This window comes from Biomphalaria glabrata, chromosome 16 (assembly GCF_947242115.1).
Source record: "Biomphalaria glabrata chromosome 16, xgBioGlab47.1, whole genome shotgun sequence".
NCBI lineage: Eukaryota > Metazoa > Mollusca > Gastropoda > Planorbidae > Biomphalaria > Biomphalaria glabrata.
Genome location: NC_074726.1, coordinates 22,658,709 through 22,673,420, shown reverse-complemented (window position 1 = coordinate 22,673,420; position 14,712 = coordinate 22,658,709). Strand labels below are relative to the sequence as shown.

Sequence of the window (14,712 nt, the reverse complement as noted above, 5' to 3'; positions counted from 1 at the left end):
CGGTATATCTAAATAGAACAAATATGCATTTCATTCATTTTGTATACTCTACCATTGTTACTGTATCTGTTTTTTTTAAAATATAAATGGAAAAAACTGTTAACTGATTAATAGTGGTATTTTATTTAATTAATTTAAACCGATTAATAATTGTTTAAAAAAAGTTATTTAGAATTCTGATTTTGAAGTATGCATATTGTCACAACTTTGTTTTGAAGAGAGCTTTTATTGTCTCCACAATCACATGACATATACGAATTCGGGGATGCCTTTAAATATGCCTTTAAATATATATATACAATTACAATACGATACTAGGATACACTGAAATAACCCCGCGCCAAATATAACTCTTTTGTCTTTCATGCCTTCATATATATACATATATATGGGAATAGGAATAGTAAATCTTACGTCAACTGAAGAACTAATTGGAGGCGCGGCTGCCGGGCACTAAAGCGCTTGGCTTCCGAAACGGTGGTCCCAAATCCTGGTGAAGACTGGGATTTTTAATTTCGGGATCATTGGGCGCCTATGAGTCCACCCAGCTCTGAAGGGTACCTGACATTAGTTGTGGAAAAGTAAAGGCGGTTTGTCGTTGTGCTGGCCACATAACACCCTCGTTAACCGTGGGCCACAGAAACCAATGACCTTTACATCATCTGCCCCCATAGATCGCAAGGTCTGAAAGGGAAACTTTACTTTACAAGAACTAATAATTTACAAGAGAAATCTCTTTCCTGAGTCTGCCCATTACTTATGAGTACAACAAGCCATTATTAGAAGCACACCATTACATCGAGCGAAGCCGCTTAGATACAATATAATTTAAGACATTATTAACACTTTTAATTAGCAAACAAACTAAATGAGAATAGAATATCAGCTATGACAATAAAGAGAAGTCATTATTATCTTCAGTGTTATGAGTTGTTTTTTTTTTTTTTTTTTTTATAATCTCTATAACATAATAAGAATAATGTCTAATAGAAATAGAATGTTATAGTTAGTTTCTAAACAAACAAGGAAGATAGAAATCATTTTTAAAAATCAAATGTTTATTCAAGTTTTAATTTCCATTTTGAAATTATATTCAATATTAAGTAATTGAAAAAATAACACAAAAAAAAAAAAACTAATTGCAAATTTGAGATATTGACTATAAATAATGATTGACAATTTTTTTTTTTTTTTTTTTTACTTTCATTTTCAAGGTTGACTGAAATATTTGTTTTAGTGACAAAGAGAAAAAAAATCAATGTCTGCACTTTGTTCTAATTGGATCGGGTTTATTTACATAAAACGGTTCAGAAAATCATTTTAAATTTCCTGATAGACTATCCTAAATAAAAGCTATATGCTACTCTACATGTTAAGTCAAAGAGGGCTAGGTTAGCAATATAGAACTAAGCTGTAGATAGAGCAGAAATTATTAAGTTAAACAGTTCGATCAGACATGAATGTAAGTAATGGCGTACATGCCGAGTCCTCTAGAGACCTGGGTCCAGTCATTTCCGATGAGTGGACGCAGTTTGTTTACTGGCTCAACTACGTCACCATCACACCAGCTGTAGCTGTGGTTGGTATAGCCGCCAATGTTGTTAACATCATCGTCTATGCCAAGTAATTAAAAAAAAATAAATGTTTAAGTAATTAGCAAAGTATTTTAAACTATTTTTTTACGATCATTTTTTTTAAAAGAATATCTGAAACTTGTGGAAAAAACAACTTAAACTTCAGCATGGAGTGATTTGTGCTATGCCCTTGATGCAGCAATCTGATATGGAGCTACTGGTTCACCTTCTTGCCACTGGCCAGTCTTCAACAACTCAGTGCCATGCCTCACTTTAGATCCAAGCCGTCTTAACGCTTTAAAGCAGTGATTCCCAAAGTGGTCTATATAGACCCCCAGGGGTCTACGAAGACTTTCAAGGGGTCTACGAAAGTGAAAAAACAAATTGGGGGTCCATGAGATGTCCAAGGGGGTCTATGATAATAGATATCATATAGCAGGTCGTGACTTTAATTTTTACATCCCATTAATGTAATTCTTCACACTATATATAATTTGTAACTTAGTTAATCATGTAAATATTTATCCTGCTATTCAAACGAAAAATTGTTGTATTTAATTTCAATACTTTTTAAAATAACTTTATTTTGTCTTCATGTAAATAATGTTTAACAAAAAGAAATGTAGACTGTCTAGCGTTGATTATATAAAATTGTTCATTCTTTCCTTGTCAACCAAGGGGTTACCGATTGCCTTTTTTATGACGATATGAAATTAATTACGCTTGAGGATCATCTGCGACAATATCACCCAGATAAAAAGATATAGATTTGAAAACTTTTGAACATTCAAAGATAAAGTTCAGAATAGACCCACAAAATCTCTATTCAACATCATGTAGAGAAGATGGTGGTTTATGAGTCTTACAGTATCTGTTCACTTATAGCAAAATAAGGGTGTGGTGGTAGTGGTTAAGCGCTTGGCTTCCGTAATTGGGGTCCTGGGTTCGAATCTCTGTGAATTTTGAATTTCAGGATTTTCAGGGCTCCCCTGAGTCCACCCATCTCTAATGGGTACCTGAATTATGTTAGTAAAAGTAAAGGCGGTTGGTCGTTGTTCTGCCCACATGACACCCTGCTCGTTAACCGTTGGCCAAAGAAACAGATGACCATAACATCCTAACAATGTCTGAAAGGGGAAATTTACTTATTTATGGCAAAATGTGGAAAACACCATAGGTAAAACATTGATTTTTATCACCCGTTGTAGTTTTAAAACCTGTTTTACACAAACCCACATCTGATATTATTTAAAGAATTTCTTTAAGCAGCAATACAGTTCAAGGTTGCTTCGATGGCATGAGTTATAAAATTAAAAGCTTCATATGTAATTCTTTCCAAACTACATATATAAGTTTGGGCTCAGCAGCGTCACAGGTTCTGACAGGATGTAGTGGTGTGTGCTGCAAACTGCATTATGGCTCCTTATTTTTCCTCAGGTTAACCCACAAAACCTTTCCCATGTTTGAGTTGCAAGACAGGAGAGTTTTGAATTCAGTTTTACTTCTGCTAGGTGGGTAGCCAGCCAATACTAATGAGCCCTTCATGCTCGAAGCTTACTGGTTTAGGCGACAGTCACTCGCCTTCGCTCTTTCTCCTGATAGTGATAACATCTTCGCGCGGACACAATATTTGAGCAACTCGTGAAACGTCAACAAATACACGAGAAACTGCTCTTTGCGAAAACTCTTACAATGATACTTAAGGTCATTGTGTTTGGAGATTCCAGCAATACATATTGCTATTTTAATTGGTTTTGAATTTTATCAATAAAAAAGAGAGATCTCTAAAATCTCTAATATGTAGCTTTAAATTACTTTTTCACTTTTCAACTCTCTACAGATAGAAATTAGGAGGCGTTTTGGCTGAGCGGTAAAGTGCTTGGTTTCTGAACCGCGGGTCCCGAGTTTGAATCCTGTTGGATTTTTAATTTCGGGATCTTTTGGGCGCCTCTGAAGCCACCCAACTCTAATGGGTACCTGACATTAGTTGGGGAAAGTAAAGGCTGTTGGTCGTTGTGCTGGCCACACGACACCCTCGATAATCGTAGGCCACAGAAACAGATGACCTTTACATCATCTACTCTATAGGCCACAAGGTCTGAGGGGAACTTTACTTTTTGTACAGATAGAAATTAGTTTTAAAAATGTTGTATTTGCAAAAATTTGAAAGTTAAGCAGGGGGTCTACCGATAACCAGAAAACATGGCAAGGGGTCTACGAGACAAAAAAGTTTGGGAACCACTGCTTTAAAGAGTGAAGCATCTTTCAAAATAGAAAACAAGATGAACACTATCAAGTTTCCAAATGATTCTAGGGGAACTCTTTGAGCAGAGACGTCGTTTAGATTAGTGTCAAACGGTGCGGTAAACTAATGGTGTCACTGCCTCCTCAAAATAATCCCGAAAGAAACTTTCCCGCTCAGATCTGTGGATGAGTTATTGTTTTTGTTAAAAAAGAAACAGCTAATGACTATTTAAAATTGATGAGTCCACAACTGTAAAGTGTGCACTAATTCTCTTTTAATACATTTTTTTAAATGTATCATGTCTTACGATGCGCTCCCTGGTCATGGCCTCATTATTATATGCTTGTGAGTCTTGGACGCTGACTGCGGGGCTAAAGAGGAGGATCCTAGCAATGGAATTGAGATGCTACAGAAGGATCCTAGGTATCACATTTAAAGACTGCATTACAAACAAAGAGATTAGAGACAGGGTTACTGCAGCGATTTGACCCCACGATGACCTTCAAACTACTATAAAAAACTCAAACTAAAACTCTTTGGCCATATAAAAGGCTTTCGGGTCTCGCAAAAATTTTCCTTTAAAGGAAACGCACCAGGAAGATAAAGAAGAGGCAGACAGAGAAAGCGATGGGAAGACAATATAAAAGAATGAACGGACATTATTCAAGGCCAAAGACATAGGAATGGAGAAAGAAAGTCGACAAATCTTGCGTGGTGCCCCAACGGTCCAAGATTCTAAGAGATATGTGAAGGTGAAGGTGATGTATGGGTGTCCGGTCCGGTTCCAGTCGTTTGTAAATGTTTCTATAAATAATCAATTCTTTTAATCTTCAGCATTGTCGTACTATTTTTAAAGAAAAAATATGTAACATTACTCGTATTTAAAATTGATGGTCAGACATTGAAGAATTTGTTGAACAATTAAATAGCTTGAAGTATATCACCACAGGCATGGAATGAACGACTCTTCAAACATCAATTTCTTGATGCTATCAATCAATGATGTCGGATGTCTGGTTACAGCTTTCGTCTTCGGTATCTTCATTGATCCAATGCTAACCAGCCAACACGACTTGCCTCTAGATCCAATGGCTGTAGGATACATTGTAGCAGGTAGACATTTTTTTTTAACATTTTAATGGAGATGTGTGACTGAAAAAAAAATCATTATTCATAAAAGTACGTTTGACAGCTAAGATGTCTTTAGAGTTTTAGACACTAAGAGTGTACATGGTGATAATAATTGTTTTATTAATAAAAAAGACAAAAAAAATGATAGAGAAAAAGTGATATGGTGGGATCGACCAGGGAGATACCCACTACATAGCAAGATGTCTTGGGTAGGGCAGGTTCTGTTCACTCAAAAGAAATGAATGATAGGAAGCCAGTCGGTACTGATGTAAACGTTCTGGCAAGTACAATAAGAACACATTATAGAGATTTTATCCTATCACGATTCTTTATCTTTGAGTTTTTCTGAGTATTTTTGTAAGAAGTGTTTTTATTTTATTATTTATTTTTGTATGTAGCATTGTTCTTGTTGTACATATTATACCTCCCTTACTTTTAGACTTGTGACCCTTGTGACCATGTTTACTTGGTTATTGAAAGAAAAGTCGAAGAAGATTCTAATACATTTTTGTGTTTTCCTTCTCAGCTTGGCCTCGTGCATTCTTCTCCAAGATGACCTGCTGGATCACGGTGTACATAACTGTTGAAAGATGCCTCTGCATTGTGGCACCACTCAAGGTGAAGCGCGTCCTAACTCCGCTAAGGACTCTGCTCATACTTTCCACCCTCTACCTGGTCATGACTCTCATACACTTCATTCGCTTCTACATGGGCACTCTCTTTCTGACATTCTCTACGGATAAGGTCAGCAACAGGACGATTCTTGGTGTCGGGGTCAGCGCCAAGTACGGGATGGCGGACGTCATTTCCGGTACCGCCAATAGCGTAGCGTTTTTCTTTCCCTTTTTCACTTCCGTTGTAGCGACATTCATCTTGACGGTTGAGCTGAAGCAGAAGTCAAACTGGCGTAAATCGGTTGGCTCTTCCGGTGTGTCGAATTCTGAGAAATTATCTAAAAGAGACAAGGCGTTGAGTAAGACGATCGTTCTTTTATCCGGGATTCTGATTATCAGCTATATCCCCAACACGGTCAACTGCATCCTCCCGACACAGCTTGATGGCTTTAAGCTGTATGGTAAATACAGTAACTTCTACATGGTCATGTGGTCTTTCTCATTTGTGTTTGAGGCTCTTAACTCCAGCACAAGTTTCTTGGTTTATTACTACATGAGTACGAAATACAGGCAAACATTTCACTTTATTTTCTCACAATGCTCTAGAAAAACCCAGAAAACACTAACCAAAAAGGAAGACCAAATAAAGACCTAATCCATCAAAGTTATAAAGTTAGAGAAGGGGGGGGGGGGGTATTTGGTTCAGTATTACTATACATAAGGTTTAGTTTTCTTTCACATGATTCAGATTTTTGAAGATCATTACATTCTAGCTCAAACTTTTACTGGACGGCGGTAGATGATGGAGGACAATGCTAGAACCCAGGACCACCGAGAACATTGAAAGACTGTTGAGACCCCATAGAACAAACTAATGAGACTCAACATCCAATTGTACACGAGAATTTTTGAATAGCGAAAAATAACTACGTAACTCCTTTATGAGGAACTGGATTTAAGGAATCAAATTTGAAATCATAATCTTAATAGACAGACACAAAATTTAAGTAAAAATACAAAATACAAAACCAATGTCTGCCTGGTCACATGGTATGCAGTATGAAGTATCATCACGATTGTTGCGGGTTTGAACCCTGTTTGCCGCCATCGTCACCATTTTGCAGGAGGTTTAGTGAAACATGTCTGAAGGAGAATCTGAAAAAAACTGATGACAAATGAAACGGTCACCTTCAAATCCATTTGGAATCTTTCTGAGCAGACACATTCGAAACTACAGCTCTCCAATAACTCCTTATTTAGTCTGCTATAAGAGTATTGTATCAAAGTTTATTTTCGAACGAAATAAAGCCGTGCTTTGGTTACTTAATGAAGAATAATTATTGTTTTTAAAAAACCTTATATCAACTCACTCTGATTTTCTGTCTGTATGTCTGTCTGTCCGACTGTCCGTCTGGTAAAAAGTCTGAACATGTTTTTTTCTCCCATTTCCCATTCACGGATAACAATTATTCATCAAACCTGACAATCAGCCACGGAAAATGCTGCATTCTTCACTAATCTCCGGACACGAAGACAAGCCTTATTATTATTATTGTTTCTCCAATGCTGTACATAAACTGTCTTATATCTTGGACATCTTAGAACCTTTTTTTAAAGTATCAGTCCAGTTTACCGTTTCCTTCCAGTGTTATTTTTGAAACCATGAAAGGTGTGTAAATTAATTAGGGGAATTGTAACATAAAAATGTTTTTATTTTATCTAATACACTATATATATAGATAATAAATAAAGAAGAATTTGTATTTAATTTTCAAGTTTTATGACATTTATGACTAAATTTAAAAACGTTTAATCACAACGTAGAACCATCTTATAGCACAGTTTGATTGTTTGGTTTGAAGAGGACTCAGTATTTATCAATTATATCTGAGCTTTAATAATATAGAATTTATGCACTGATCTATATTTTTCATAAGGTGTTGATTTTTCTTCTTTTAATTGGTCTGGGCTTATTATCCGTTGCCATTTTCAAGTAAGTGAAACAATTATTGAAACTATTTTAATAGCACCTCTGAATGACAAAGAGGAATGCTTATAATATGGAATCTAATTTCGTTTTAATTGTAGAACAGATTTCCTGCTAACTTTGGATCGGACAATTTTCTTTTGAACCTTTAAAACCTTACAATTTAAAAGAAAGAAAACAGACTAATTATACAAATAAATATATCTATATTATATAATAATGAATGCACAAATGAATTAACACATATAAATAAAATACTTTTTTGCTATGTGACTTTGTTTCCGCTTTAAGAAAATGTCTATTATAATATTAGATGTGCAACGGATCTAAGCCAGTGCTAGTGAAACTTTGATTGAATTGGATGAAATAAGTTGAAAGACATGAATTTGAGTCAGTCATGTGATAAGTGTATGCCCGCTGATAGCGGTTCGGGCTACGACCTCTCTGATGGTCTAACGGAGTCTATCAAGTTGATCAACCATGTTATTGTTACCCCTATAGTGTCTCTGTCAGGGATCTGTGCGAATATTGTTAATATTATTGTTTATTCAAAGTATGAGACCATACGTTTTATTATGTCATGCCACTTATATAATTAATATTTATTTTACTTAAAGTGAGATCTGTTTTATTACAATGTAATAGGAATTTGAACGACTTTTAAAAATAAAAAAAATTAAACATATATTTATTACGTAATTAAAAAAAAATTAAACTGCCCCTTTCAGACATTGTTCTATTCAATGAGGATGTTATGTTGTCAACATGTCTAAGTTAGGCTCCTTCAAATCGCGAATTTTTAAAATCTGTTTTCACTGGGACCCCTCTGTCGGAAAGCCTTTCGCTCCACAAATCATGTACATGTATCTACATACTTTGCGTATTTAGTAACTTGTTTTATGGCCACTTGTGTTCTTGAAATGACTGAAAGATTTAGTGTTACATAAAATCGTTTAGCAAACGAGGGTACAATAGAGCAACAAACATCATAAATAAAAAATCTTTAAAAAATAGAAAGCTTATCTAGAGGGTAAGAGCTCCGCCCTTAAAACTGTATAATAGGACTAAACCCAACAAATTTAGGCATATATGTGAATACTGTAGGTTTTGTTTCCCTTCATTGTATCAAACAAAAATAATTAATAATTACCAGTAAATAATTGACTGATTACATATTTTTCTTTATTGATTCATGTCTTGTTAATGCCGACGAATAATTGTGCAAAGTTTCAGCTTGATCCGAGAATGGGTGTGAGAGAAATCACCTGTACACACTCTTTACCAGAGAGACAGAGTGATTTAATGTAAGCTTTGTCATGAATGATTTATCGTTCTTGGAAATATAAATTAAACAAGATGGCACATTGGAACGAAATAGCTTGAAACTTCGAAAGTTTGAGGGATATTGTTTACCAAGATTACACTTGGGGAGAGAACAAACTAGATCTGGTAAATGAGTGACAAACTACGGCACTTAAGCCGTATTTGGTCCGTGACAGGTTGCTGTGTGATAAGCCTTGTCTTATTGATGCCTGTCTGACTTCGACAGATTACTATGGTGTTCCTTCTACCCTCGAGCCTAGTTACAGTAGTACGACCCTTTGCCTGAGCAAGCGTTCGGCCAGCGGTGTCGCCACTGTGATAAGCCTCTGTCTTGTAGTTGTTGATGTCTGTCTGACTTCGACAGATTACTCTAGAGATGTCTGAGTTTCTAGTACGGGTGTATTCAATGCAACTAACTAACAAGAACATAGACTCACACAAATTAACAATTGAAGAACGTAAGTCCCAAACCTTTGTAAAACACAGATGATGGTTTAATACTGAAAAGGCCACAGTCGAGTCTTTGTCTATAAAGCACGTTGTCCCTAAGTAATCCTATCACCTATTGACTTTATGTACATAGGTAATCTCTAACCCAACTAAGTCGTGACGTCACTAAGTCGCGTTCAATGTCCGTCAATTGTGGTGCGTCTCTTAACAAACTAATAATATTCACTGTCTGACACTGTCTTCTCAAGGCGTATACCTAAAATGCGTCTATGGCATAGAGTATCGCTTCCATTAGACGCGGTGTGGTGTACTGTAACACCTGTCAGAAATGTATATGGTCACTTAGGACAACAATGTTTGGGTACTACTATAGTTAGTCAAACGTATGGGATGCTTGGAAATTTGAATACTACTGACTAATGGGTGTGGCTTAGTAATGTTTTGTATCGACGATATGCGAAGTCAGTCATGGTCTAGTGAACACCTGATTGATGGAATCTAGTCGAAATTGAAAAGAATGACGTTTTACTTGATTGTAAGGTTTTCTTTTTGAGATAAAAATGAAAACGAGCCTGGCGTAGATCAGTTTGTCTAAAAAAAATTCATAGGGTATCTATTAATGCTTGATCTTCTTAAGGACAAACTAAGTTACTGGATAGTGAAATTTATTTTTTTTATTTTTGCTTTAACTTAATAACTATTGTTATATTATATCATATGACAACTCAAAAATAAAAAATATATATTGAATGTTGTCTAATGTTTCCGGGTTGCCATGGTAACGGCAGCCATCTTGAAAATAAACAAAAATTAGTTCATATAGGAAAATTCTAAAATTTTTCAAAATAGATACATTTCAAAGCTAAAAATACTTACACCTTAAAGTATAAAGGTGGCTGGAAGAAGCTAGCTAGATTTTATACATTTTCCCTTAGTATTTTGCATTTTATGATTTTTTAAAAAAGGGTGATTTTTTTCCTGTAAAATGCATCCACATTTTTTTTCCCAAAAGATCATATATTAAAAACGTCTTCAGCTAAAGTCATTAAAACTAGCTGATTCTCTGTATTATTTATCTCTGAATATGAGTACCAAATTTGACACATTTATCTCTATTAGTTCTAGAGATTTTAGAAATATGTTACAGGGGGGGTCACAATAAATGCATTCACTCAAAAACAGTGAATTTGTATTATAAAAAATAAGGAAAATAGTGTTCACCACGCATCATTAAAATGCTTTTTTTCAATAAAAAATGCTATTTTTTAGAAAATTTTTGGTGCCAGTTTATAAAATACATGTCCACCTATTTAATTACACCAAAATTGAAAAATCAATTTTTTTACCCAAAATCGGATCCAGTAACCCCTTAATGAATGTGTTTTCGAAATGTTGATTCTGTTTTTGTATACAAGCATAAAAAAAATGTATATTATTGTTTTGGTCCTCGAATTGTCCTTAAATTTTGGAAAGCACAATTTACTGGTCTTTGACCAGTCCTGTGGGTTTCTTGTTCAGTTCTAGCAACTAATCCAGATTTCAAAACTCTTTGGTACATATTCTCGGAAATCAGCGACCACTAGCAGTTGATTCATTCAATCTGATTATTTGAACATCCTGCTCTCAATTTTTTATTTAGGATGATCTCCGTCATAGACACGTATTCAAATCATTCCGCAATGCATTAATTCATCCTATTAAAAAAATTCAGGTATAGGTTATCTTTTAAAATCAGGACAACATCTATGACTCACTCGGTCTTGAAAGAGACAGAAGAGTCAAGATGAATAATAATAATAATAATAATAATAATTAATAATAATTTTATTTATAAAGTGCTGTTAACAAACAGAATGTAGGCTCAAGGCGCTGTAATAACATTACAAATACAAACACGACAGTAGAAATAAAAAACGACGCGAATACCTGTAATGTTTCTTAGATAAAGAGATAGCAAAACACACTTGCCTAATAATTCCTCTCTTGGCCTTGCTGGTGGGGTCCACATACTTAAGTAGTACAACTCGGAAGAGATGAAAAAGAAGTACAACTCGGAAGAGATGAAAAAGAAGTACAACTCGGAAGAGATGAAAAAGAAGTACAACTCGGAAGAGATGAAAAAGAAGTACAACTCGGAAAAGATGAAAAAGAAATACAACTCGGAAGAGATGAAAAAGAAGTACAACTCGGAAGAGTTGAAAAAGAAGTACAACTCGGAAGAGATTAAAAAGAAGTACAACTAGGAAGAGATGAAAAAGAAAGTCACAATTAAAAATCCAAACGCCATAGTAGCTCCACTTAACATCGTCAGGCAGCGTGGGTTTGAAATCCGAGTTAAATACAGCGTTTTACTAAGCTGAATAGAATGCCCACGGATCTCCACATTTTAGAGTCGCCAGGTATTCGATTTTAAACCTTCACTTGTCAACAGAAACAATTTCGCATGCTTAATATTTAAGTCATGCATCAGAATTGATTGGCAAAAGCTTTTCGAGACTCGTGTTAGGAATATTTTGTAGACAGCATAAGCTTTAGTTTACCTGTGAATACCAACCTTTAAACATCTTCATCTATTGAATCCTATATACAGAAAATAAAATGTCAATAACTTTGAAATTTGAAGAAAATATACACATCTCCATTTCCCTTCACACAGACTGGGTTTGAACGAGGCTTCCAACATCAACTTCCTTTTGTTGTCTATCACAGATGTTGGTGGACTTGTCTCTGCGCTGCTTTTCGGAATCTTTATCAATCCCTTGCTGACTGGCCTTCAATTACTACCGTTCGATCCGCTGGCTGTGGGATATATATTTGCAGGTAAACATTTAATAATCTACGATTTCTGTTAACACATTGAAAGATAAAAAGACCGTTCATTAAAATTTCATTCTTTTCATTTTACAATATCCCTCCTTAAATCTGGTCTTTTGTACGTATAATCTGTTTATTGCTTCTATAGGTCTTAGAGGTTTAGTAACTTTGTAGTTTCAAACTCGTTCTAAACGACAGGAGAGAGTAACGCCAATCTACACTATAAACCATATGGCCAGTAATCCATCCTCTTTCTATATTATGTGGCACTATGAAAGCCACTCTCTAATTGTATCGGAAAAGTTGAATATGATTGTTTCGTTATTGAATTGATGTATTCTATGTTGAAACCTATTGGTAAAAATTGTACTGCAACAAAAGAATTCACGAAATACTTGACTATGTCCTCGATGTATTGATGAAACATTTATATAACTTAAACAATTGTTTCATACTATTTAACAATGTTTTCAACTTTAAAAAAAAATACCTCTATGAAAAGGCTAAAAAAAAACTTTATCTTATAAAATTTGATTATATAAAGTACTGCTTTTTATGGATTCTCCCCACTCGCAAGTAGTCGCAAGACAGATGAATTTATACATTGACTTATCATGTCTATCCTGGAGCGGCTTATTTCGTTACAATGCATTAATATAAACCTGTTTTAGGTCTAGCTAACTTGTTTAACACTGGCTCAGCCCTTTTGCTCTCTTCGAAGCTTACCAGAACGCATTGTCTGTTTTCATTCTATCAGATGTAAGACAATATCCAATAGAATTTATTTAAGATATACGCTTAGATAGAACAACATTAAATATGTAATACTCTCATTCCCATTCACCAAATATTGTAAATTTTATGCTAAGAAATAAAAACAAACTAATTTTTCTGTATAGCATGGCCAAGAGCGTATTTCTCCAAGATGACGTGTTGGATCACAGTTTACATAACAGTGGAGAGATGTCTGTGCATTGTATCCCCGCTGAAGGTCAGAGACATCTTGACCCCAAGCAGAACTGTATTTATTCTAACTGCTATCTACGTATCCATCTTCTTCATCCACTTTATACGATTCTTTATGGGCACGCTCTTTCTGACTTATTACATAGACTCGGTGAACAACAGGACCTGGCTGGGACTTGGTGTCAGTCCCAACTACAGCGACGGTGACAAAATATCAGGCACCGCCAGCACCGTGGCATTCCTCGTCCCCTTCCTCATCTCCGTGGTGTCTACCTCTGTCCTGACGTTTGAGCTTCACCAGACAGGGAAATGGCGTAGAGCAATAGCTTCCCAAGATGATTACAAAACTGCCAAACTAATCAAGCGTGATCACTCCATTAGTAAGACCATCGTGCTGCTGTCTACGGCTCTAATTGTAAGCTATATTCCCAACACAGTCAACTGCATCCTGCCGACAGTGCTGGACGGCTTTAAGCTGTTTGGAAAGTACAACAATCTGTACATCGTCACGTGGTCATTTGCTTACGTCTTCGAGTCCATCAATTCCAGCACGAGTCTCATCATATACTACGTAATGAGCAGTAAATACAGAAAAACTTTTAATTCTATTTTTAATTCTCCATAATAGACCATAAAATACATTTTAAAGTGCAGAGAATGTGACCTGTTTCAATTCGTTATATATAAAAAGACATTTAAAATAATATTTAAACTTCCTTTTCTATTTCTTATTTTAATTTTTGGGACGCTCTTTCGGAAACCTTAAGTCCATTCTTAACTCTTTCTCTCCGTAATTATTAAGAAATAGGTCTCACCAGCCACATGAGGCACAAAACCCCAGTGCAAAACCCTCAGTCCCCTGGATGAAAAAAAGTGGCCATCATCGAAACACGATGGACGAACTATATATATGTATATATATATTTTATTTTCTTCGTTTCGATAGTTTTATTCGTTTTTCTCATTTATATTTCACTATCCTGTTATGTTAAAACTTCAATAACGTTTTAGTTTGTTATCAGAAAATGTTATAGTCGGTATTAAATGTTAGGATAAAGTCTATAAATCCAAAAGTCAATTTAGTTTAATGGGGATCAAATCAACGTTGGCATCGCCAATTAAAAGAGAAAGAGTTAAACCTCCTGCAAGATGACTGGTGATTGCAGAATAGAGAAGGAAGGATCCCAGTTTGAAACCATCGCGATAAAATTAGTGCTTATCACAGGACAGCCACAGGACAGCCATCAAAAGTAAACAAAAAAAAAAACAACAACAATGTAAAGTTCCTCTTTCAGACCTTGCGATCTATAAAGCAGATGATGTTAAAGTTCAGCTGTTTCTTTGGCCAACTGTTAACGAGCAGGATGTCATGTGGCCAGCACAACGGCCATCCACCTTTTTTTCCCAAACTAATTACCCATTAGAGTTTGGTTGGACTCAGGAGCGTCCTAAAAATCTAGAAATTCTAAATTCCAGTATTCACCGAGATTTGAAACCCCGGACTCAAAGCTCGGTAGCCAAGCGCTTAACCTATCGGTTACCTGCTTTCCCTGAAACCAAGAGGCCATAGAAAGTTTAATGAGCACAATTCTCAATCTGGATCTTTAC

At 35.5% G+C, this 14,712-nt stretch overlaps 2 protein-coding genes across 2 annotated transcripts; both read left to right on the top strand.

The window, feature by feature from the left end:
• The first annotated feature begins 1,363 nt into the window (after window positions 1-1,363).
• LOC106073635 (FMRFamide peptide receptor frpr-18-like) lies at window positions 1,364-7,669 on the top strand. Its single transcript, XM_013234242.2, has 3 exons — window positions 1,364-1,623; window positions 4,769-4,932; window positions 5,477-7,669. Exons 1-3 carry the CDS (start codon window positions 1,457-1,459, stop codon window positions 6,217-6,219), a joined length of 1,074 nt encoding a protein of 357 aa, XP_013089696.2. The 5' UTR covers window positions 1,364-1,456; the 3' UTR covers window positions 6,220-7,669.
• Window positions 7,670-11,357: 3,688 nt separating this feature from the next.
• LOC129923457 (uncharacterized) lies at window positions 11,358-13,729 on the top strand. Its single transcript, XM_056014372.1, has 3 exons — window positions 11,358-11,557; window positions 11,981-12,144; window positions 13,038-13,729. Exons 1-3 carry the CDS (start codon window positions 11,358-11,360, stop codon window positions 13,727-13,729), a joined length of 1,056 nt encoding a protein of 351 aa, XP_055870347.1.
• Window positions 13,730-14,712: the final 983 nt, after the last annotated feature.